The sequence below is a fragment of the Poecilia reticulata genome, chromosome 5 (genome assembly GCF_904066995.2).
Source record: "Poecilia reticulata chromosome 5, P_reticulata-male-v2, whole genome shotgun sequence".
NCBI lineage: Eukaryota > Metazoa > Chordata > Actinopteri > Cyprinodontiformes > Poeciliidae > Poecilia > Poecilia reticulata.
Genome location: NC_088834.1, coordinates 6654326 through 6678138, shown reverse-complemented (window position 1 = coordinate 6678138; position 23813 = coordinate 6654326). Strand labels below are relative to the sequence as shown.

The window sequence follows — 23813 nt, the reverse complement described above, 5'->3', positions numbered from 1 at the left end:
GCCTATTGCCTTTCAATCTTGTGTTTTTATGCTTTTCAGTACATGTACGAGGGTGTGAAGATCAGTGACCTGGCGGTGGACCTCTCCATCGTATGGAACGGCAACTTCATCATCGACAATCCCGAGAAGATTAAAGGTGCCTCTGCCATCCATCACTGCCAAGCCAGAGGAGTGTAAAGCACTCAATCCAGAGGCGATATATGGTTTATAGAGAGCACTTCAAGGTTCCCAAAAGGCCTTGAGAGAAAGTTCACGTTATCACAGGGTTTTTATCAAAGAGCACCAAATCACTTCTATGCCCAGGGGGGCAATGGGTGAATCTTCATATTTGCTCAACTTGCATCCCTGATTGGTTTTATTTTATTATTATTTTTGTCAGTCATATTTGGAGATAAATCAGTTTCAATATTTAATATACTCACAACACCAAAATTAAAATCAAGGGTTCACTAAAAATGGCAACAAATTGTCACTTTGAGTTTAGGCCAACATGAACTAAAAAGAAGGTTTGGCAATTTTCCTAATTTATTATATATGATATATAATATTATATCATATACTATATATTATAATATTTATGATACAAGAACTTTATAACATTTTGCATGTTACAACAATAAACTACAATGAATTTAACTGAGATATGGCGAGGTCCATGGTAACTCTGTAGGAGCTGCACAGATCCACAGCTCAGGTGGAGGAATCTGTTAAGAGAATTTCTATTAGTTGTTCCACAAATCTGCTTTTTATGGAAAAGTGGTGACACCAAAGCCATTTTTGAAAGAACTTCTTAAGTTCAATTAAAAGTATTTTGCAAGCTTTTTTGTGGACACAGAAAGCATGAAGAAGAAATAATTCTGGTTATATAGAAACAAAATCACATTTATGATCAGTACATAAAAAACTTTATTTTAAAATTTTTGAAATCAGACATGACACATCATATTGCGAAAATGATCACCCTGGTAGAATATGGTGCAATGATATTCTTCAGCATGCAATCTACATAAGGGTCTGGTCAAAGTTTATGAAAAGACGAATGGAACTAAATAAAAAAACAATGTTTTCCTTCAGCTTTACAAGGATGAACTACTTTGAGTTTGACTCTGACATTAAAAGTCGGTGAAATACAGTAAGTAAATGCAAATAAAGTAAATACAATAAGTTTGTGGTTGTAACATGACAAAGTGTGGGGGAAAACAATTCTGTGGCATCATAGTGGGGCAATATGTGTTTATTTGAATACTATTTGCCATAAATTATTTTGTTACTCTAGGTTTTTTAAGCATTTTAAACATCATAAAAGAAGTGCAGTTCCTTGGCTTTTATCAGCTAAAAGCATCATTATTTGTTATTTTGCAGTGCATCTGTACAAGTGCAGCGCCCAGCGGGACAGCTGTGGCATGTGTCTACGTGCTGAAAGGAAGTTCCAGTGTGGCTGGTGTAGTGGTGAGGGTCGGTGCACCATGAGGCAGCACTGTCCTCCCATCTCCCCTTACGCCAGCCGCTGGCTGGACCTTTCTGCCAGGAATGTCAAGTGTACCAACCCACGCATTACAGAGGTTTGTTGCTAGCACAACTTTTGAACTGATGCAGACAAAACGTGTGCAGTTTTACCAGCATAGTCATACATGTTCACTTTTATTATTAGCTTAATAGCTAAATGCATGTGTTGCATTTAGCTGTTTTTCAGTCGACTGGCGGTTGATCAAAAATAATTCTTGTTAGTTTCTCCTTTTGTGATTTATAAACTCTAAAATTGGCAAAAACAAACTACAAAAACACTTCTTGGCTTTGGTGCAGTTTGTTCAAAAAGTTTAAACCATGGCAGAGAGCAGGAAAGTGTCTTCAGTCGTGCTGTGACATCATGCCAATTCAACAAAAAAACTTTTAGAGAAATCAAGGTGGAAAAAGAGTATTGATGTAGAAATACTTCAAGTTGAATTCCTCGTAAAATACCTAAAAGTATATTTTACTTTTTTTGCTTCTGCATTGGAAAAAAAACTTCCAGGACATGATGTGAATGTGTTGTCTGGGCTTTAAACAGCAACAAAATGCAGAAAATTCGCAGCCATGTCTGTTTACCTGAGACTATCTGACATTTTGTTCCATGCCAGCTGAATACCTTAAGTTCTTGACAGCTAAACGTATTCAGTCTGTTTAGAAAGAAGTGATGGATCTTTTATGTCCCAAACCCCTGTTCATTCTCTTGAATAAGGCACTGTGGGTCATGGACGAAGATGCAAGGCTCTTCCACTTCAAAGAGCCGGCAGCCTTTGATGTCCCTGTCACATTATTAGTGTTTCTGAAGGAGCTGCAGCAGAATGAATCAACCGCCGTGCGCTGCTCGACAGCACAGGCGGAGTTGCTTCACCATTGCTCCTGTTCTGCTCTGTAGGTCCGAATGTTCCCCTGCTGGCATGGTTTGCTTTTTTCACTGGAATGTGCTGCGAATGGTTTTCTCAAGGCTTTGTTATCCTCTGAATTATTTATGAAAGTTTATTTTTGAATTATCGCCAATGTCAAAGGTTTTTGAATAAGTCTCAAGAAGTCTGCTTTTCATTTTCTGCACGAGTTGCATCCTTCAAAGATTTCAGTTCAAAAACTAAATGAAATCTTACAGAAGGGAATTTATTGTTTTAAGACTGCTTTGACTGTAAACTTTAAGATGAACACTTTAACTTAATCTGTAAAAATTTAAGTTAAATTTACTACATTTGGTCACAAAATCAAATGTAGTAAGTTTAACACTGACAAATGGAAATAACAGAGTCCAGAGCTGTTATTAGAAATCTTCACACAAGTAAGATCTCACTAAATCCTCTTGTACTGTTTGTCTCCTTCTAATATAAGATAAGCCCAGTAGCAGGACCTCTGGAGGGGGGCACGCTTGTCACTATTCAGGGCCTGAACCTGGGTCTCTCCTTTTTTGAGCTTGTGGGTAACGTGGAGGTGGCAGGAGTGGAGTGCACGCCGCAGCAGGAGGGATACGTCACTGCAGAGCAGTAAGACATCATCCTTAGTGTATCACTGTTGTCATATATGAATGCTTTATATTTTAGCTTACTAGTCCTTGCAAACATTTTATTTTCACACCAAAGAAGAACTTGCATTTTATAATGCTGGAACACAAACTTTAAAGTATTTTCATTTTTAAAAAATAGGCAAACACAAGGTAGAGCATATTTATGAATTAGAAATAAAAGGATATAAGTTGAAATGTTAAAAATGTGAAACTGATACTCTTAAGAAAAATCCAGTACAACTAATTGTCATTAGATTTCACCTGACTGATAAGTGGAGCCCAGCTTTGTGTAGTTTAATTGCAGTATCAATACAGGTGTTACCTCAGACAGCACCTTTCCACCTATCATCTGACAATAGAAGGAAAAAGGCACAACTACATTCAAACTAAGACATGGGACAAACATGTCTCAATGGGTAGCATAGTTATCTTGCAATCAGAAGGTTGGAGGTTCAATTCCAGCTTTCTGGAAGTTACCTAAGCACTTAACTCCAAGTAGTGTATCGCTGTATGAATCCGTGACATTTTTGCTGTAATTTATTTTTTAAAATCTTATTGGGTTTAGTCAATACATAAGAAACACAATCTGGTATTTTGGTAAACCATATTTTTATCTAATTCTCTATTTTAAATCAAAGAAAAGTGTTACTTTTTTCAAAAAGTGAGCGACTTTCTGCTTTAATAGAACATTCACTAATTATGCCTCTGTGCTATACAAGCCCAGTCAATGAATACCACTAAGCAGCATGGAGTATGAATACTTTTGCAAAGCCCTGAATGCAATACTGCACAAATCCAAAAACTTAATGAAAATTAACCCATGCAATTTCTTTCATGCTCGTATACTTTACATAGTTTTTATTTTTTTTTCCCATGACTCTAAGATCATGAATCATAGTTGGTGTGCAAGTAAAAATTCGACACTCCTCCCCAGGCTGCAGGGGGCTTCGCTTTGCTCTGCTGCCGTCTCAGCCAAAGAAGGAGGCAGACAGTCTTTGTGTCGTCGTTGTTATGAGGCTGTCGGTACAGCTGTAATTGAAATGCGCTGCATGTCGCTGACTGGAGGGACAATCTGTTAGCCATGTGTTTCTCTCACAGGCATGTAATGCGATTGGGACCAAGCTGCAGCGACTTTATTTATACCCTTGTAAAAAAAAAGAAAAGAAAAAAAAAGAAAAGAAAGAAAAAAACCCAGAAAAAGAAAGGAACATGCCAGCTGTAAATAGGAATCCCCACGTGATCTACGAGAAGAAGAGATGGGCCGGGACGATTCATTGAGCGCTCCCATTGTGCGGACGACTTATGGTTTCTTTTGCAAAGCAGCAGATTTAGCAGGGCCATTCATTCAGCTAACACAGCGCTTTAAAACATGACATTACAGATGTTACAACCATTAATTTCACCATCGGGTCAGTTGCTGTAATGACTTATACATAACATGCTTCATCTTATTGACCTGACAGGCAATACTGATTTATTGGAGAAACCCCCATGTTGTCATGGCAACGGGAGGTAATGGCGGATGGCGGTCATGCCTGTGATGGGAAGGGGTGTAGTTTATCATTTGAGTTATATTGCTGTTATAGGTTTCCTATTAGGAAGAAAGATGAGCCTCTGTATTGACCCGCAACTTCTATGAAAGTCTGCTTCAATCACATTCACCAAAAGAGAGCATCTTCTACCAGTGAGACTCATGATGAATGTGGCATAGAATGTGCAGTCACACTTGTGTGTTTGTGTTTGTGCATCAAGATTGTGTTATTATTATTAGCCAAATTCGGATGTCAATGGTTTGGAGTGGATATCGATGTATCATTATATGTTTTGCTTTCGACAGGATTGTATGTGAGATGGATGCGGCTCTGGAAGGAAGCGCCCCAGGTCCGGTCAAGCTATGTGTCGGTGAATGCAGACCTGAGTTGAGCGCACAGTCCTCCCAGATCTACACATTTGTGGTAATTTCCCCAAAAAAGAGAGAGAGACTTGTCAGTTTGCTCTGACAAAAACATTCTTTGTAATCCTGTGGATTACAAAGAATCCTGTGGATTCTTTGTTATTAGGTTACCTAATTATTAGGTAACCTAATAATTAGGTTACCTCAAAGCTCATTTCACACAGGTAAAAATTTCATTGTGAATGATTTTTGACTACATGTTTAGGCCCAAAAAGAGGTTGCCGTTTTCCAGTTTTCCAATTTTTGTCAGGTCATGTCTTTCAAAAGAGATAACTGACTGTTAGTGCATGACATCATGTAGTAATTAGCATATTCATTGCATCATTGCACAGCATGTGTGCCCTCCTTTCTGGAAGCTTTGCTGTAAACAAACACAAAGTTGGACACAATTGTGATATTTAAGGAAAACAATTAATCTTTTTCTAGACTCATTTTATTATTTAATCCTTTTGGATCAAGTATTTCTACCAGCCAATGGCAGGCAAAGTACAACTGACAGAAAAAGATGCACAGATTTATAAATTCATTTCATATGAAACCTGAAAAGTGTGTTATTTGTATTTAGCTCTTTATATTCTAATATCCTGAAATAAAATCCAGCTAAAAAATTTTCAGTTCTCTTAATTAGTAAAGCAGAGACATTCCCCAGAATACCTGCAATACTGCAGCAAAAGCTGGTTCTTGAAAGCATGGCTGGCTTCGAACAGAGCCCAGAATTGTACCATACTTTTTCTTATTTCAAATTACGTTTTAAACAATACTCTGTGAGATCCTTAAAGCTTGGGACAGAATCAGTACATAAAGACTACATTCCTAATCAGAGCTCCTTTGAAATCATTGTAAGGGAAATTGGGGGCAAACATGAAGAGATTACGTTTTTTTTGTTGTGTGTGTGCGTAACAGCCCGATTGTGCTTCACACACATTGAAGACACAAGAATCCTGGACCAGAGGAAACAGTATTGGCAACTCCCTCCCGCAAAAGCAGAAAGTTTGTTTGCAAAATCTCTCAATTTTAAGCCCTCGAGCATAAAACACTGTTTTATACCAGCTGAGGGTACAGCAAAAACATTCAGTGCACGTTCACTTGTTAAGTTCAAAATTTGCTTGAAAAGTTAACAGAAATCATAAACAGGCTCATCTCAACATCTTAGTGCCCAGCGTGACTGCAGATATCACAGAAAGCAAATCTGCTTGATTTGTGGATTTAATAAATATCAAGGAGATTTTTCACAGTGGAAATGTATAATTCATGATATATTTATTTTATATTTATATTCTAACGATATATTTTGTTCTCTGCAAGAAAAGCAGTTTTATACGTAATTCAACTATTTAGGTTTAGTCTTTCTTCTTATAAAGCTAAACAAATGGTGAAAAAGACAAAGTCCAAAGCAAAAAGATTTTTTGGGAATTTGAGAAGATTTTGTTTGTCCGTAGATATCCACCATTTTGGCTCTGACCCCAAGCAGAGGACCTGAGTCTGGGGGTACCAAGGTTACCATTGTTGGGGAGAATCTGAGCGCAGGAAGCACTGTCACTGTGTACTTTGGGAATCAAACCTGCGAACTGTACAGGTGAGCCTAATGATAGTATGATCCCCTGATGTTATGGTAATCTTTCTTTCTATTGGAGCCCAGATGGAGAGGCACTTGAGTAAGATTGCCTCTGCACAGTATTAACGAATTAGCCTTCTCTTGTTTTAATCAAACGCAGGATGAGTCAATTTATTCAAAAACGTGCACATTAGTTACAAGTGTGTGCTTGCATTTTAAATTAGGAATAAGTAATGACTGGTGAGGGAGTGATGAAACTCACATTAGTTATTTCTTTCTCCATGTATTTATAGAAATCTATTTTAAGTTAAAAATTTTGCACATTGTAGCAGTCAGGCAGGTGAAGCAAAAGAGCCATTAGCAAGAGCACCCTCTAATTACGGTTTCCATCCCCAATATGACTGCAACAAGCAGGAGATGGGACAGACTATAATGAATCCTCTCCCTTCATGCGTGGCTCAAAACTGTATGAAGTCAGGGATTTGCCTCAGCAGCAGTGAGAGGGGCAGACACAATCGAAAGCATGAATAATTCTCTCTTTTGGTTCTCCCACCAGGAGGAGCATGTCAGAGATTGTGTGCTTTGCGGCTCCATCGCTGACGGGCGCGGGACCGGTTCAAGTCAGTTTGAGTGTCGACCGGGCCAAAGCTCCTGGAAGTCTGACCTTTGAGTACATTGAAGACCCCACAGTCCAACGCATTGAACCACTGTGGAGCATTGCGAGGTACCACACTGGGAACATTTGCTTTCTCTTTGTGTCACATCGACACATAATGAAGCCACGTGTACAGGTCAATTTAGATGTTATTTTAAAGTGAACTATTCGGAGCTGTTTAACTACTGTTTATGTACTATAGCGGGATTTTTTGTTTGTAAACGTACCAGAGGAATGCGCAACTTGACTGCAAAACAGCCAGCCTGCCTTTAAACTTTCACTAGTTGTCATGGTTACCTGCCGTTTTCTTGCTGTATTAGTCATAGACATAAATGAGGCGTCTACGTATTTATGTCTATGGTTTCAACATTAGCTAGTATGTTGTCAGTGTACAACAACAGTTTATCACGTCAAGGTAAGTGAAGTTATGCTATGAAATTGATTTACAGGAGATTAATTGAATTTATCTCCTATAAATCTCCAGGATTTACAAGAAATATGTAAATCCTGTATGTAAATGCATTACATACAGGAGAGTGGATAAATTACAATGAAGAATGGACCAAACTTCAATGAGTACTAAGAATATTAAATCAATTTTGTTCACAGTTAAATCATCAGCTCTCAATAAGATGCGTTAGGTCCCTCTAAATAAGACAAAGGTATCCATGGTGAACAAGTGGGCCCAAATATGGTCTACCTAAAACTGCTAATTTTCATCACAAAACAGATTTCATGTTTAGCATGCAAAGGACAAATTAAATACAATAATTTCATCTTATTGTGGTCACAATTAGAGAAAAAAATGACCAGGCAGCTGCAGTCATCAAGGCAGGCGATGAAGTAAACCATCAGAAACCAAAAGGGCAGCAGGTTGAGCAAGAGGCAGTGCGAGGTACAAAGACGCTTCACTAAAAATAAAATAACTTGGGCATATGTAGATGCCGCAAAGTTCTGTGCAGGAGTTGCAGCATGCAAAGAGCTGTGAACTGAACTGGTGACTTGTAAATAATTCTATTAACCGTAAACAGCTTAAATAGTTAGAATAATGTATTCTTGCTGTCTTTCTGCAGGCGACATGCACAGTACAATGGGTGCTGACACAGCGTGACGTCGAGTGATAACCACTCTATATCAATCAATTAATTTTTATTTATGTATTTACCTCGTCTCTTCACACAACAGAAATTAATAAACTGCAATACAATTTTATGCACTGCCTACAAAAATATACACGTTACAAAAGTGAAGTATTTATTTCAAATAATTATACTAATCAGGTGGGAACAATAAGTTTTTTTTATTTAAACAAAAAAAGCAAGAAATAATTTTATAGTAAAACGTAAACATAAGTGTTTTGCAATTCACAGGCTATTTTAAAAAAAACAAAAGGCAGACAAATAAAAATTACATAATAAAATATTTGTATTGATTTTAAGTTGAAGAGCGCTTAAAAGTGTTACAGTAGAATATTATAGCAAAATTTTAGTATGAAATTATCCATTAGTAATTCATAACAATAGAGAATATTTATGCATAATAGAAAAGAAAAAGAAAATGTTTTCATTGAATTAAAGTTGTTTGGCTGATTCCCAGCCTGACAGCTGAAGGCTCTGCAGCCTGTTCTTGTCCTGAGAACTCACAAGTAAACCTGCATTCTGAGAATGAAGGGCCTACTTAGTACACTATATTAATGGAAGATGGGGCTCTAATATTGACCTTTATGTTAGTGAGAAGAATTTTAAAGTCAGTTCTGAATTTCGCTGAAAGCTCGTGAAGAGCTTCCAGTATTGAAAAGCTATGTTCTCCCATGCTAGTTCCTGTGAGTGCTTCAGCTACTGCATTTTGAATGATCTGAGATTTTCTCTGGGAATAATATAGAGTTCCAGTACTCAGACTCAGCAGTATCAGAGCAGAGACAAAATGCTTCTGATTGTTGTTGGAGTAGACCTCAAGATTTCTTCAGTACAGGGTTCTAAAGAAAAAAACATCAAATGCTGAAATGTTCTAATTGTGTCTTTTTGTTGATACTGATCTGAATCATTTTGAGCTGATTATCCATTGAAACGGAGGAATGATCTGATGTTTAGAATCTTTGATCACTCATCATTCCAAACTACATTATTTACACACAAAATGTTGTTGTGTATTCTACCTCCGGTTTTTTGCCAGAGATCAAATTTCTATCATTTACAGCAAGTTTTCTAAAGCAGCAAAGTAACCAAAACCATCATATTTCATTGTCAAGATGATGTTTCTTTTTCTTTAATGCTGTTAGATTTACGCCATGCCATTGTACGCCACTTTTTTCTAGAGAATAAAAAAGTTTGAATCACTCCCACTGGTTCAATGGCATCTCAAAAACTCAGAAATGGCTGTGTAAGTTTTTCACAGACTTACAGAAGTTTAGGACTTGGTCTCTTATCGGTTCTCGAACTCTATAATAATGTTCTGCTTTCAAAAATCTTTTAGCCTGATTTATGTTGTCAAAGATGTCTGGCAACCTGGCTAATCAAATTTAACGCAGCTTTGCAAAATATGTAGTTAATCAAAATTAAGTTGTAATTTAACAAGGGAAGCAGTTATGCTTTGGCATGAGCCCAGGTTGGTTTCAATTGTTTTTTTCCCCCATAATTGTTCTATAATGACAAAAATTGGAAATAAGTCTTCATTACTGGGTAGTGCTGCTGTTTTGATATCTTATTGCAGTGTTATTTATTAATCTGTTTTGTAATTTTGGAAAGATGCAGTTTTTCTTCAAGAGACCATAAACAAATAGAGTAGTATACTTTATCATAGACATCACGTATTTTGGGAAGAGGTAAAATTTTGCCACTTAGTGTCTTTTTATGTGTCCAACAGGCATCAAGAATTCAAGAAGCCAAAAAGATCATCTATAGTCCAAGCAGAACAGATCAGTTTGAAAGAATGATAAAGCCTTCAAACCTTTAAATGCTGTCAACAGCCCTGAAACAGTGAGAAATACACACGTAACAACAACCAAGGGGATTTTTAAGTTACCCTGATCAAAAATACAGTACAAGACTTGAACACTGGAAAGTTTAAAGAAGATGTATGGAAGTTGGAATTATAGTTGATGATAAGCAGCTTTTGACATTGGTAATGGATGGACAGACAAATCCAGCCATTTGTTGTACATTAAACAAAAGCAGCAAAAACAAATGTAAAAAAAATCTTCTAGACAAACATTTCTAACACAAATGAAGATTTTATTGCCTTGATGGGACCAACAGTAAATGTAACTTAATTTGGGTTTGGCTGGAGTTACGCAGCACTACGTCCCTGCAGATTAGGCTTCAGAGAGTCACACTGGCCCACAGCCTGGTGACAGGAGGAGCTTTGTGGAGCTGCAATCAAGAGCTCTCATCATAATGTGCATTCCCACTATGAGGCCCTACAAGCTTAGGTGGCCTTTGAAGTGAGAGAAGAGAAGGGCTGGCACTCTGTTAGTTTCACCACGCTGGACGGTTTAGCAGCATTTTTGTCCAATTTCTCTCCCTGTATTTATCCATCTTTTTCACCTGGTGTACGCTCTAGCTTCAAACGTTTTCTAAGTTTGCACTGCAGCACATGTTGTGCAAAGATTAGAGCGTGTTTTTTTTTGTGTTTTTTTTTAATCCAATCCAAGTCAGATATGTAAACAAGTAGCACCTGCATTCATGCTATGCCAGTCTCACACTCAATGCTGAATATAAAATAGCAGCCAGCTGGTTCTCCGTTTGATCTTCTTTTTCTGCCCAATAACAAAGGGCGAGCTACCCTACCAGCTATACCTCCTCAAACATGCATTAATGCAAATTATCTGGGAAATGTTGATGAAAAAGATTGGTCTCTCTGTGGTTGCCGCTCTAATCAAATCACTGAGGAAAAAGCAGGTGGTGTTCATGTGCAGGATACCTGGAGTTTGGTGTATGCATACATGTTTAAGCAATAATTCCTTTGACAATCAGTGGTGTGTAAAAACCTCCCCAATCTTGTTATTTTTTTATGTTTTGCTTCCAAGTAACATGTCCTAAGGTAAAGTAGGTTTTTTCTGGCTTTTTGAAGGTCTTGAAACTAAATTATTTATTAAACATGTTTTTTTCCCCTGTCTAATACTTGATCATTTGCAGTGTAACTGGTGTTTCTGCTTGTATTTTCAAGTATCCAGAGGAGAAAATACAAGTTTAAGCATGAACCATTTTTCCTGCTCAAATAGTTTAAATATTTTTTGTAAAAAAATATTTTGAAAATGTAGATGAATTCTCAGGAGAGGATTTCTTTATAAAAAGAACTACCTCTTCAGTTTAGCCAGTTTATCCATCCTCCATATGCCAGATTATCATTTAATAACTCTTTATGAATCGCCTTCGTGGTTAAAAAATACTGTTTTATTCCTGTAAAACTCTTAACTTTGGTAAGCTTTGCAGATGCATCGAAAGAAATTGGAACATTTGGTGCTGTCGTCCCTGACAGCTGTTTTCAAAGTGTCTACTGATGCAATTTAAAATGGGTTTTTGTGGGTTCTGTAAGCATTGGGTCATCTCTTACATTTCGTCCCTTTTCTTTGAAGGATTCATAGGTCTACCTTGAGTGGTATGACCAAATACAAAAGTACTCTGAAAATGGTAAGGTACAAGGACAAGACTGAAATGAAATGAAAAATTCAACAATGTTCAAAGAAAAAAAAATGTAGACCTTCAGAAAGCCTGGACAGCTACAGCAAAAGAGCACTCTGACAAAATTACAAGAATTTGGTTTTCTTTTGAAGCAACACGTGAAGAAAGAGGCAGCAGCTCATATCTTGTGCAGAGTGCTTTAACTGCATGTCTTTCATCCAAACAGCGGGCACACCACCCTGACGGTGACTGGGACAAACCTGGATGTGGTTCAAGAACCTCGGGTCCGAGTCAAATATGCTGGCCATGAATCTGTCAATGTGAGTAAGACAACTTCTAGCGCACCGCGTCTATAAAAATTCATGTTGCATCAACACAAATGCACAGTGCCATGGAAATACTTTTTCATACTTTTGCGTGTTACAATCAAAAGATCAACATGTTTTATTATTTAATAGATCAACACAAGTAGTGCATTTGTATTATGTACAAAGTCTGAAAAGTGTGGCATACACTTGGCATTCATCCCCACTGATTGAATACTTCATAGAATCAGCTTTTACTCTCCCAACAGCTTGGCTCTACTAACTTTGCACGTCTTGACTGAACATTTTGTATATTTTTCTTTGCGATATAATTCAAGCTCAGGCAGACTGGATACAGAGCATCTGTGAACAGCATGTCCAGCTACAGACACTGCAGTAGTTTGGCAGGAACTTTGACTAGGCCATAAATCATTCAGTTTTTATCTCTGGAGTGTTTTTTATTTTTATCTAGCTCAGATTGTTTTCTTATCAACTTTTTCTACCTGAGCTGTTGATCTATCTTGCTCCTCCCATGTTACCATGGGCGTTTTGGCTGCTTTTGTCAAATTGCACACGTAAGGATTCAGTTTTCTAATTACCTCTGAAGTCAGTTTGCAGCGGTGGAATTTGTCATGGGTAGCAGGGTAAAGATATTTTTCAGATTTCTGTTATTAAAAGGTTCTCTTGACAGTTTTATGCTGCTCTTTGCATAATTAAATTCAAGTTATATGAATATATTTGAAACTCCCTGCTGTTAATTTCATTATAACAGAATTTATTGTTTTGTTGTTTTTGATGGCATGTCGTGCTACAAAGCAGAGACCTTGCAAAATATAAGATCAAACATAGCAAAAGACATCTCAAAAGAGTCAGAGATTGGAGCTGTTCACATAAATGACAATTCTGAAAACTGACATGGAAAAATGAAGTTTTGGAAGGTTATATATGGTGTTAAGATTGCTTGTCTGAGCTGCTCAAAGTGATTGATTGTTTTCATACTGTTGCAGTCCTGATGGCAAAATTTCAGGCACCCTCAGCTTGTAGTTTTTGACCACTAAGGGATTTGCCAGAGAAGTCTGAAGGCGAAAAACTCAAAAATCAATACTAGAACAGGCACCTGATGAGACTGCCTGAAAAAAAACGATGGAAGTATTTTCTTTTTTGCAATTTCAAAACAGGAATGTTGGAGCTGGCAGTGATGTGTTAGTCAAAATGATTTTTTTTTTTTGTCTTGCCAGTATGGGGAAAATGTTGTGTGTTAGAGATATGCCCTGAGCTAATTAAGTGTTGTGGTATTGATGCCAGCCCAGAATTTGAGCCAGTCAATTAAAATTGCATGTTCTGTTGTGTCATTGGCAAAACAGAGATATAAAGGGATTAAAGCTGAACTTTTAACCAAATAAGCTGCAGAAAATAGCCACTGGGGCAAAAAAAATGTTGATCGCCTCTTTTTGCATACCTCTTTTCAAAGCATAAATTTGAAAGCTTCAAAATGTGTAGAATAAAAGAAAAACACTTAAATACCTTTGAACCGTTTGACCTATGGAACCTGAAATCTATATAAACCTGGTTAGAAAGTCAGAAAATGTAATGTAACATTGATGTTCAAGGGAATAACAGATGAGAAGGTGCTGTTGACTCACTAGGTGCCTAAAATCTTTTTCTTTTTTCCTCAAAGAATGATGCAACTTTACACATCAAGCTTATCCGTTGTCTTAATATTCAAACATTTTTCACCTTGCACAAAATCAGATTCACATCGATCGACGCGATCATTAACAAAACTTACAGCTAAAAATTTTAATCCAGTTTATTTCAAAACTTGCTGAAATGTACAAACCATAACATCAGATGAAATTCTAATGCGTTTTTACCAGGCGCCCCAGCCTTCATACCTGAGCACATCAACCCCTGAGGCATTATACTAATCATGTTTTTTGACCTCGAGATCCTGTCGGCGAGGATATGAAGTTGTTTATCCATGCCCAGCGATGACATTTTGAAATGACCTGGGGCAGCTAGTAGATGTAAGGTCATTTCAGCGAATGACTAGTTTCTATAACACACATTCTAGATCAGGGTGTGTTTGATATGTTGTGGAGAGTTTAAGATGGAAACCTAGATTTCATCCTTCTGCAGGTCTGCAAAGTTCTGAACACAACAACCATCAGCTGCTTCGCCCCTTCTCTGAAGGCGGATTACGCCGCCGACCAGGAGACGATAAAACACGTGGATGAGTTTGGCTTTGTCTTCAACAACGTCCAAGCTCTTCTCACATACAATAACACAGGATTTGTCTACTACCCAAATCCTTTCCTGGAGCCACTTAGCCTCTCGGGTGTTCTGGAGCAAAAACCCGGAGCTCCCATCATTCTCAAAGTAAGTTGGAGAAGTTCTGTGTTATCATAGACTTACAGAACTTTGTTTTCAATGCTATTGTAATACATTTGATCTGACACACTACTTACTTTAAGAAAGGCACACAACAGAGAGTATCTTGAAGTTCTTAAGCTGAGCTCTTGGCTCTTCGCTGATGTATAACGGCATATCTTCTGGGATGCAATAATTCCAGTTGCATATGTAAGACCAATCCTATATTTTGCCAGAAATCTTTCTCTGATTTGTGTTTTTTACACTTTTAATAGAATGTTAGCAATTGTTAGCTCAGCTTGGGCTGAAGGAACAGCATGGAATATGAGTTTGAATCTAAGTAAGCTAATCTTCCCTGCGCATTTTAACTCTTAGTGAATATTAAACATACTTTTCGATTCTAATAAGGAAATTAACTTTGATCAAAATAGCCTCGTTGTTAAAAATTCCATCAAAAGTGGTTCTTAAAATACAAAATGTTTCAAATAATTGCATTCAAGAGTTTGATTATTTGTTTGAACAGGGCCGTAACCTGGTTCCATCTACCTCCGGTGGAGCCAGGTTGAATTACACCGTGATGATCGGAGATACCCCCTGTACTCTTACTGTGTCAGACACTCAGTTACTCTGCGAGCCACCAAACCTCACCGGGCAACATAAAGTCCTGGTGAGTCTTAATGTCATCCTCATCTGTCCATTTTATTTTTATTTTTCTGTTTGTCTGCATGCCTGAATGTGGGCTGCTCTCTGTAGGTCAGTGGTCTTCTTTACGTCACTTTGTTTTTGGGTCAACGGCTGGCTTTCAGTTAGTCGCTGGCTTTCTGTCATTGTCTGTCACTCATGGTCTGGTAGGTTCCCCATTACAGCACATTGTCCTCTGGAATTATTGACAAATGAGCAAATAATGACAAAAGAGCTGAAAAGAGAGTAGCAAGCTATTCTACCCTTTTAAAAAAGGATAAACGAAAACATGACAAGACCATCTTTTACTATACAGGTGCACTTCAATAAATTAGAATATATCATAACTAATTTATTCAAATAGTGAAACTCATATCTTCATTACACATATAGTGTGTAATTGGTTTCATTTGTTCATTTTGATTATGGCTAACAAAATGCTAAATTTACTAAATTTAATCAGAAAAATATATCTATCTATCTATATATAGCCTATATATATTTTTTTTTTATTTTTTTTTATGTCTAATATAGGGATGTCAGTTTGCTGATAAGGATGCCCAAGAACTCAAAATAGTTTGGGATGCTTTTTGGAAAAGATTATAATTTGATTGCTGAACAACTAAACTTTTAATTGATATTCAAAGCATCACTACTGGTGTCCTCACATCATGCTGCAACAGTTTGACTAGTCATTTAAAAATCTTCTTTTGTTTTTTTTTTTTAGCACTGCTTTAAGATGTTTTGTTGTTTGGTATTATTATTATCCAGGTGCAGGTAGGTGGACTGCATATCTCTCCTGGAGAAGTTCACATCCGATCGGACAGCCTGCTCACCATGCCAGCTATTCTCAGCATCGCGGCTGGCGGAGGATTGCTCCTCATCATCGTCGTCATCGTCCTGCTTGCCTACAGACGAAAGTCTCATGAGAATGATCTCACTCTGAAGCGCCTGCAGATGCAGATGGACAATCTGGAATCCAGAGTAGCTCTGGAGTGTAAAGAGGGTGAGTGATGTCCGAGATGTAAATCCTTCTTCGGAAAGGTTAATTTGGTCAGTTTCCTAACTAAATTGTTATTTGCAATTCGTCTATTGCGCCAGAAATGTTTCAATATTTTGAAGTTAGCATAGTTGTAAAGACTTCTGAAAGTACAGTATTGGTAGAAATGCAATATAGCTAGTGTAGAACTAAACATCATTGGTTAGCAGTTTGAAAATTCCAGGTAAATAGCTTACTAACACTCCCAACCCGCAGCTATTGTGTGTCTTTTATACAGAAGGAAGAAAAACCATAAACTAACAAGCAGCTAGCGTTAGCTTTTTTGCATAGAAGGCAATAGCAATAGTGGAGAATGTTCAGTTGTTTGCAAGCTACAGTTCAAACTACTGGTATCACTAATCACTAACTAAACTGGTATCACACACATTGTGCATGCTGGAGCTTTCAATTAGAGCAACTTCTGAAATTATTGTAGATTTTTTTAACACCTCTGTCATCTGGCATGTGCAGCTTTTGCTGAGCTACAGACAGACATCAATGAGTTAACCAGCGATCTGGATAGAGCTGGCATCCCCTTCCTGGACTATCGCACTTATGCAATGAGGGTTCTGTTTCCTGGCATTGATGATCATCCAGTACTGAGGGAGCTGGAGGTGAGGAGACTTTAAAGCAACTTAAATATGTTGACCTCTTGCCTTCAATACAAGTCGAAATTATGAAAGTTTTATATCATTTTGTTTGACAGTACAACATCTTAAATATTTTCTGCCACCCTGCATCTTTGCCGTCATGGCGATGTGTTGAAAATTTTAACTTTTTATTGCTGTCGACATCTCAGGGGTTTAACTTGAATGCACTTGATATCCATTTTTGAATAAACCCTGATGACAAATCAAATGCCACTTAATATTTTTGCAGGAAAACTTCCACAAGGTCAAAATTAGTAAGTTGCTTAAATTACAATTGCCTTAATCAGCCAATATTATGCTCACAATGACATGGACTCTCTAAGAACTCACTGATTGCATCTCATTTTGTTTAAAGCGAAGCCCTTTAATTAGTGTAAAAATTTGAATTTATGTCGAAAGAAAAAAATATGACCCTTTTTTCAAGGGAAGAACAGACGAGTCCAAGATTAGCACATAGTGCAACGGCTGCAGACACATGAGTTGTTCTGGTTTGCACTTTGCCCTTGGAGGTGGCCTGTGAGAACTGTCGTGTCAATTTCCTTTTGTTTCTCATACATTCTGACTCATCCTTCTGCAAGTGCTATTTAATAAGTGTACGCATCTGTGTGTGTGCGCGACTGTGCGTGATGCATGCAGGTTCCTGGGAGTGGACAGGCGAATGTGGAGAAAGCCTTGAAGCAGTTTGCTCAGCTGGTGAATAACAAGGTTTTCCTGCTGACATTCATCCGCACACTGGAGACGCAGCGCTCCTTCTCCATGCGAGACCGTGGCTACGTCGCTTCACTCATCATGACCTCCCTGCAAGGACGGTTGGAGTATGCCACAGACATCCTCAAACACCTGCTCTCCGACCTTATAGAGCGCAACCTGGAGAGCAAGAACCACCCCAAATTGCTCCTCCGGAGGTATTATTTTGTCTTAAATCAAGATGCTTTGTTCACAAATCATTGAGCTATTTCTATTACACTAAAAAGAATCACGAAGAGTCCGTGTATTCTCCACAATACATTTATTGAAAATCTATCACTGCACCATTAATATTTTAATTTAAAACGTAAAAATTAATAAGAGCTGAAAACCAGAAAATTCAGCAAATTATTTTTCTAATAACCAACATCTACTCAATACTTCATTTGTTATAAAGATGTAAAATCACTCAAAAGAAACTTGACATTGCACAGAGGTTAGACAAAGCAACACATAAAAGGCTAATAAATACAACATTTAACACAGCCAAACTGGAAAACTGGATGTCTTTCCTTGTAAGACATCAATTCAGAGTAGATGAGTCAGGTGATAGTTGATTGACTATTCAAGTGTATATTTAGAGGAACTTGAACTGACTATTTAAGGAAAACTGAAGACTAGCTTATCTTTACAACTTAAAAGTGATTTCCTTAAGACATACAAAACCTATTCTAAGATCCTAAAAGTGCAACATTCTATCACTCCAGTTCTAATGAGTGCGTTTATATAAGTTTGTATCTCAGTGTATGTAATCCTGTCATTGAATTAAAATGTATTCCAAGCCCAACACAATTAGTAATGAGTATTTAAATGTACCATTAGGTATGAATTATTTTAAAGCTCTCTGGATTTCAGAAACAGCTAAAATAACATTGCGAGCCTTTTATGAACGTTTTTATCCAGTCCAATCTAAAAGAAATATCCACGTGTTGCATAAGATGTTTACAGAAATGGCTTGGTAGTACAGCTAGCAAGGCCGTGTAGTTATAATATTTTGAATTCTGCTATTGACGTGAATAAGAACCTTCTTTGACAGAATTAATAATACTTTGAGCTGCTTTGGATTGACCTCCAGAGGTGTTGATTAAAGTTCACATTCATGCATATGCAGAAAAATGAATCTTTTTTTCTTTGTAACTTGCAGTTTAATCTTCATGTAATCTGTTCTCACTTTAGTCAAAGAAATCATCTAAGTCTATTTGTAAAAATGCGAAGAAAAATATGAAAGAAAGTTCACCAGGCTTGTGTTCTTTCCTGGTAGAATTGCATGAATGCTCCACTGCAGTGACCAACCTGTCCTGATCAGCGCTGCTTATCTTTTAGCATAGCTAATTCCTCAGTGCATTGTTCTTTCCAGCCCAGTTACCACCCTTCTGATGGTTGAGTAACTAGGCCAGTGAAGGGAAGCCCACCTCTCTTCAGCTTCGTTTTGCGCAGCCGTGTGAAACACTGGTTGCAAGTCTGAGGAACAGGGTGACTGAGCAGACAGGTGAAAGACAGGAGTGTTAAAAGTGATAGAGAGTGGGAGGGACTGGCAGAGGAAGAGACCCTAATGGGGAAGAGGGAGTGCAGTGGTAGCAGAGTTGTTGTCAGTCTGACTTATCTTCTGTATGCCCCCTCATGAAACATTCAACTGTAGTTCACGTTTCTTCTCCCTTCACCTCTCCTGCTCTCCTTTCTCTCGCCTCTTTCCCTCTTCCCTCCACCTCGAGTTATCTGGCGATTGCTTTTTTTTTTCTTTTTTGCTGTGCTGACACCAGCCTGCTGAATGTTTCATGAGACTTTTGTGGGGAGAAAACTTGTGTTCTCACACTCATTATATATAAGGCTAAGTTCAAATAGCAGCCAGTAGAAGAAGCTGTTTGCCCAAACCTATTAATCTTCTGCACGCACTCAAAAAGTTGAAGAGGGTCCCATCGACAGTTGCGTCACTGCAGGTTAAGGTTGTAATGCAGGTAAGGGCCAAAAGGTTGTGGAGAAAAAGAACAAGTGTGGCTATAATGCAGCAAGTTTTAAACCTGGTATTGATTGGAAAATATAGTTTCTAGCTTTTTTTCCACAGTGTCTGAAAATCAAGACGTCTTTCAATCTGAACTCATATAAAGTAACTAAGTGCAGACACTGGAAAACAGTGTGAGACATCTAAAGTAGCCATTTAGTCTGGACAATTATGTCATAATCTATAAGTGCTGTGCACTGGCAGCACTTACCTGACATTACAGTGAAGTGGGTGTCCACTGAGGCTAAACGGCCATGCGCAAATTTCTTAAACTGTTCGTTCTAGGTCTTGTTGCAATACAGGCAGTCTTAAAATAATGAAAAAATAATCAGAGCACTCCAGCTCTCTGCGGGACGCCTCCTGATAATGAATGAGTCTGCCTCTTTCTCGTCTTGCAGAACAGAGTCGGTGGCAGAGAAGATGCTGACAAATTGGTTTGCCTTCCTGCTTCACAAATTTCTCAAGGTAAAACGAAGTCATTCCCAGTTCTTTTTGCTACAGGTATCACTGTGATGTACTACAGGCTCCTTAAAATGTTTTGTATAGATTTTTTTCTTAAATAGACTCCTCTAAATTCTTGTTGTGGCTGAGTTTATAAATGCCTGAAATCGATGTGCTTTTCCACACTATCGAAGGGTTATGTTACCAGTGAGGTTGAACGTCTCTATAGCTTTCCTGATTCATAATGTTCACATTAGCAAGTCACGTCTCATCTACCGACACATAGAAATCTGTTTTCTTTCTCATCCCTTCTTTCTCCCATTTTTCGATCCAATTGCTTGGTTTCCTTCCAAAACAAAGGAGTGCGCTGGGGAGCCTCTATTCATGCTGTTCTGTGCCATCAAACAGCAAATGGAGAAGGGACCCATAGACTCCATCACAGGGGAGGCACGCTATTCCCTAAGTGAAGACAAACTCATCCGGCAGCAGATTGAATACAAAACACTGGTAAGTCAGAAAGGCATTCATAAAGGAAAAAACGTCCACTATTTAGTCTGTATTAATATGTTGTGCTGTTGGAAAAGAACCCTCACAGTCTCATACGCAGTTTTAAATGAAAATGTCTCAACACTGAAAAAGCAACAGTCAGAGAGAAATATATATAAATTAAAGGATGATGAAACAAATCAAATGATACATGACCCAGCAACTATTGAGGACAGGTTTAGGACATACTACCAGAGATTATACAGTCAACCCCCTCTGCTAAAGATGGACAGATAGAATCCTTCTTGGAGTCACTGGACCTGCCCTCAATTGGAGAAACTCAAAACAAACATCTCACTTCCTATATAACAAAAATAGAAATACAAAAGGCAATTAATAGGTTAAAAAATGGTAAAACACCAGGAAGTGATGGACTGCCATCTGAGTGGTACAAATCCTTTAGTGAAGATTTTCTACCATTACTAGAAAAATCATTTAATTATACATTGGAACATGCAGTGCTGCCGCCATCTTGGAGAGAAGCGATTATAACAGTCATTCCAAAAAAGAGGAGGAGTGAAACATGCTCTGATTATAGACCTATATCTATTCTAAACATGGATTATAAAATTTATACCTCTATTTTAGCAAAACGATTTGAGCAATTCATTGGAGATATCATAGACGAGGACCAAACAGGATTTATTAAAGGTCGCCAAACGCGAGATAACATCAGGAGGGCACTTCACATAATAGATCATATTCAAAATAAAAAATAACAGCTATCTTAATTGGTCTCGATGCAGAGAAAGCTTTTGACAGCGTAGGCTGGAACTTCTTATATAAAGCACTCGAAAAATTTGGTTTTAATGAAAAAGCTGTACAGTGTGTGAGGACTTTATACCAATCACCAGTGGCCAGAATCAAGATTAATGGAAATCTAACTGACAATATAAAACTAGAACGTTCTACACGTCAGGGTTGCTGTTTATCACCAACTTTATTTGCAATTTATATTGAACCACTCGCACAACATATAAGACAACATAAGGATCTTAAGGGTATTGATATACATAATGAGTCCCATACAATAGGTTTGTTTGCAGATGATGTAATTTGCTATTTATCAGACCCTGAAAACTCGCTGCCTTGTCTAATCAACCAGTTAGAGATATTTGGCTTTTATTCAGGATACAAATTAAATTTGAAAAAGACACAGGTTTTGACATTTGGTTATACTCCATCTGAAATGATACGTAGAAAATATAACTTAAATTGGAGCTCTACTATGATGACATACCTAGGAGTACAATTAACGAAAGACAGAGGTGATCTATATAAAGCTAACTTTACTAAAGTGGATCAAGAAATTAGGAAGGACATTAGAAGGTGGGATGTCCTAACACTAGACTTCAGCTCCAGAATTGAAGCGATAAAAATGAACGTGTCACCAAGGTTATTGTACCTCTTCTTGGCATTACCTATAGAAATCCCGGATAGACAGTTTAAAACATGGAACCAGATTATATCTAGATTCATATGGAACGCTAAAAAACCCAGAATAAAATTTGAAACGTTACAAATACCAAAAGAAAAAGGAGGTATGGCGTTACCCGACTTTAGAAAATATTACCACGCTGCCCAAATAGCTCCCATAATAAATATAAGCGCCAAAAATTATGAAGCGAAATGGAAAAATATTGAACAAAAAGTCAATGGAAGAGAATTGCGAAGTATTATTGGAGATATTGAGACCATTAAGAATATACTTAAGAATGTTAATGCTATTACTAGGTTTTCACTGGGTAAATGGTTATATATAATCCGAAAATACAAATTAGAGAAACAATTATGTTTGATCCAGTGGCCAGCCTACAATAAATATTTTATTCAGGACCCACAATTTAAACAATGGCTAGAAAGAGACTTAACAGCATTATGCGTAGTCCTTAAAGATGGGCACTTTAAAAGTTTCCATGAACTACAGCAAGAGTTTGCTCTAAGAACTCAAGATCATTTTAGATACTTACAATTAAGGGACTTTTATAACAAAGAAATAAAACAAAAAATAGACCCAAATGAAAATGGGATTGTCAAAATGCTGATAGAGACCTATAAGGGTAAAAAACATAGAATAGTGTCTTTACTCTATAAATATTTGTTAGAAAATAGAGGCACTAATACATTGAATATTAAAACAAAATGGGAGAAGGAATTTGGTATTCAGCTAACTGAAGATGGCTGGCTGAATATTTGGAAGACTCAAATTACAACATCCTCTTCCAGAATTTGGAGAGAACATTGTTGGAAAAATATAATTAGATTTTTTAGAACACCTCAAATTACTAGTAAATTCAAATCTAGAGACCAACCATGTTGGAGAGATTGTGGAGCTCTTAATGTTAATCACACGCATATTTTCTGGCTTTGCCCTAGAATTACACAGTTCTGGAACAAAATACACAATAAGATTGTAACGATTTTGGGTTACTTAATACCCAAGTCTGGCCTGGTCTTATATCTTGGTTATTTGGACAATGCTGTACTTAATTAGGATTGTTATTTGTTAAAATTCTGTTGGTGGCAGCCAAAAAGGTCATAACCAGGAAGTGGTGCAAACCTGAACCTCCTACCACAAAGGAATGGATACAGACTGTGAACTCATTATTTGAGATGGAGATTCTAACATATAGACTGAGGACACAGGAACAGCAATGCATGGACAAATGGGAAAAATGGACAAACTTCACATCGAGACAGGACTAATTTTGGATAGGAATGGTCCCCTTCTGTTTTTGTTTTGAGTTACAAAAATGAGTCCCCCTGATGTGATTTTTGTTTTTATTCTGTATTTTTTGTTTCTTATATTTTCTATTCTCTCTATTGTTTTATAATTTCTATTGTTTGATCTTTTTCTTGATTGTGTTCTAATAACATTAACAAAAATAAAAATAAAGTTATGAAAATGTCTCAACACATGACAAATTAAGGGAAAATATGGAATTCACTTGGATGCAAGGCACAATGTTTGGGGCTCTATGAGGATCTACAGTTTATAAACACACATTTTGGTGTTTTCTTCAAGTTGAAAGATGAATGAACTGAACTCTAATCTTCATAAGCAAACTTTTATTATATACAAAGAGAAGTCCTTTCACCAAACTGAGAGCTGCTGACTGGAGTCATGAAGCATTCCACAATTATTTTTCTATCTAAAACACCTTAAATTAAATCTGCCCTTGATTGTTCTTTCAAAATATTACCTTGAAAATTTCAAGAAAAGCCAT

At 37.3% G+C, this 23813-nt stretch overlaps 1 protein-coding gene across 2 annotated transcripts in view; it reads left to right on the top strand.

Moving 5' to 3' along the window:
- LOC103464744 (plexin-A2) overlaps nt 1–23813 on the top strand; it is a 91954-nt gene that overhangs the window by 55568 nt on the left and 12573 nt on the right. For both annotated transcript variants that reach the window (XM_008409061.3, XM_017304919.2), the window contains exons 11-24: nt 40–136; nt 1363–1562; nt 2854–3005; nt 4863–4980; nt 6419–6555; nt 7091–7258; nt 12035–12128; nt 14253–14492; nt 15007–15150; nt 15936–16170; nt 16675–16817; nt 17490–17758; nt 19998–20064; nt 20401–20547. In XM_008409061.3, coding sequence (XP_008407283.1) covers nt 40–136; nt 1363–1562; nt 2854–3005; nt 4863–4980; nt 6419–6555; nt 7091–7258; nt 12035–12128; nt 14253–14492; nt 15007–15150; nt 15936–16170; nt 16675–16817; nt 17490–17758; nt 19998–20064; nt 20401–20547 — 2211 coding nt within the window. The remainder of the gene's footprint in view (nt 1–39; nt 137–1362; nt 1563–2853; nt 3006–4862; nt 4981–6418; nt 6556–7090; nt 7259–12034; nt 12129–14252; nt 14493–15006; nt 15151–15935; nt 16171–16674; nt 16818–17489; nt 17759–19997; nt 20065–20400; nt 20548–23813) is intronic.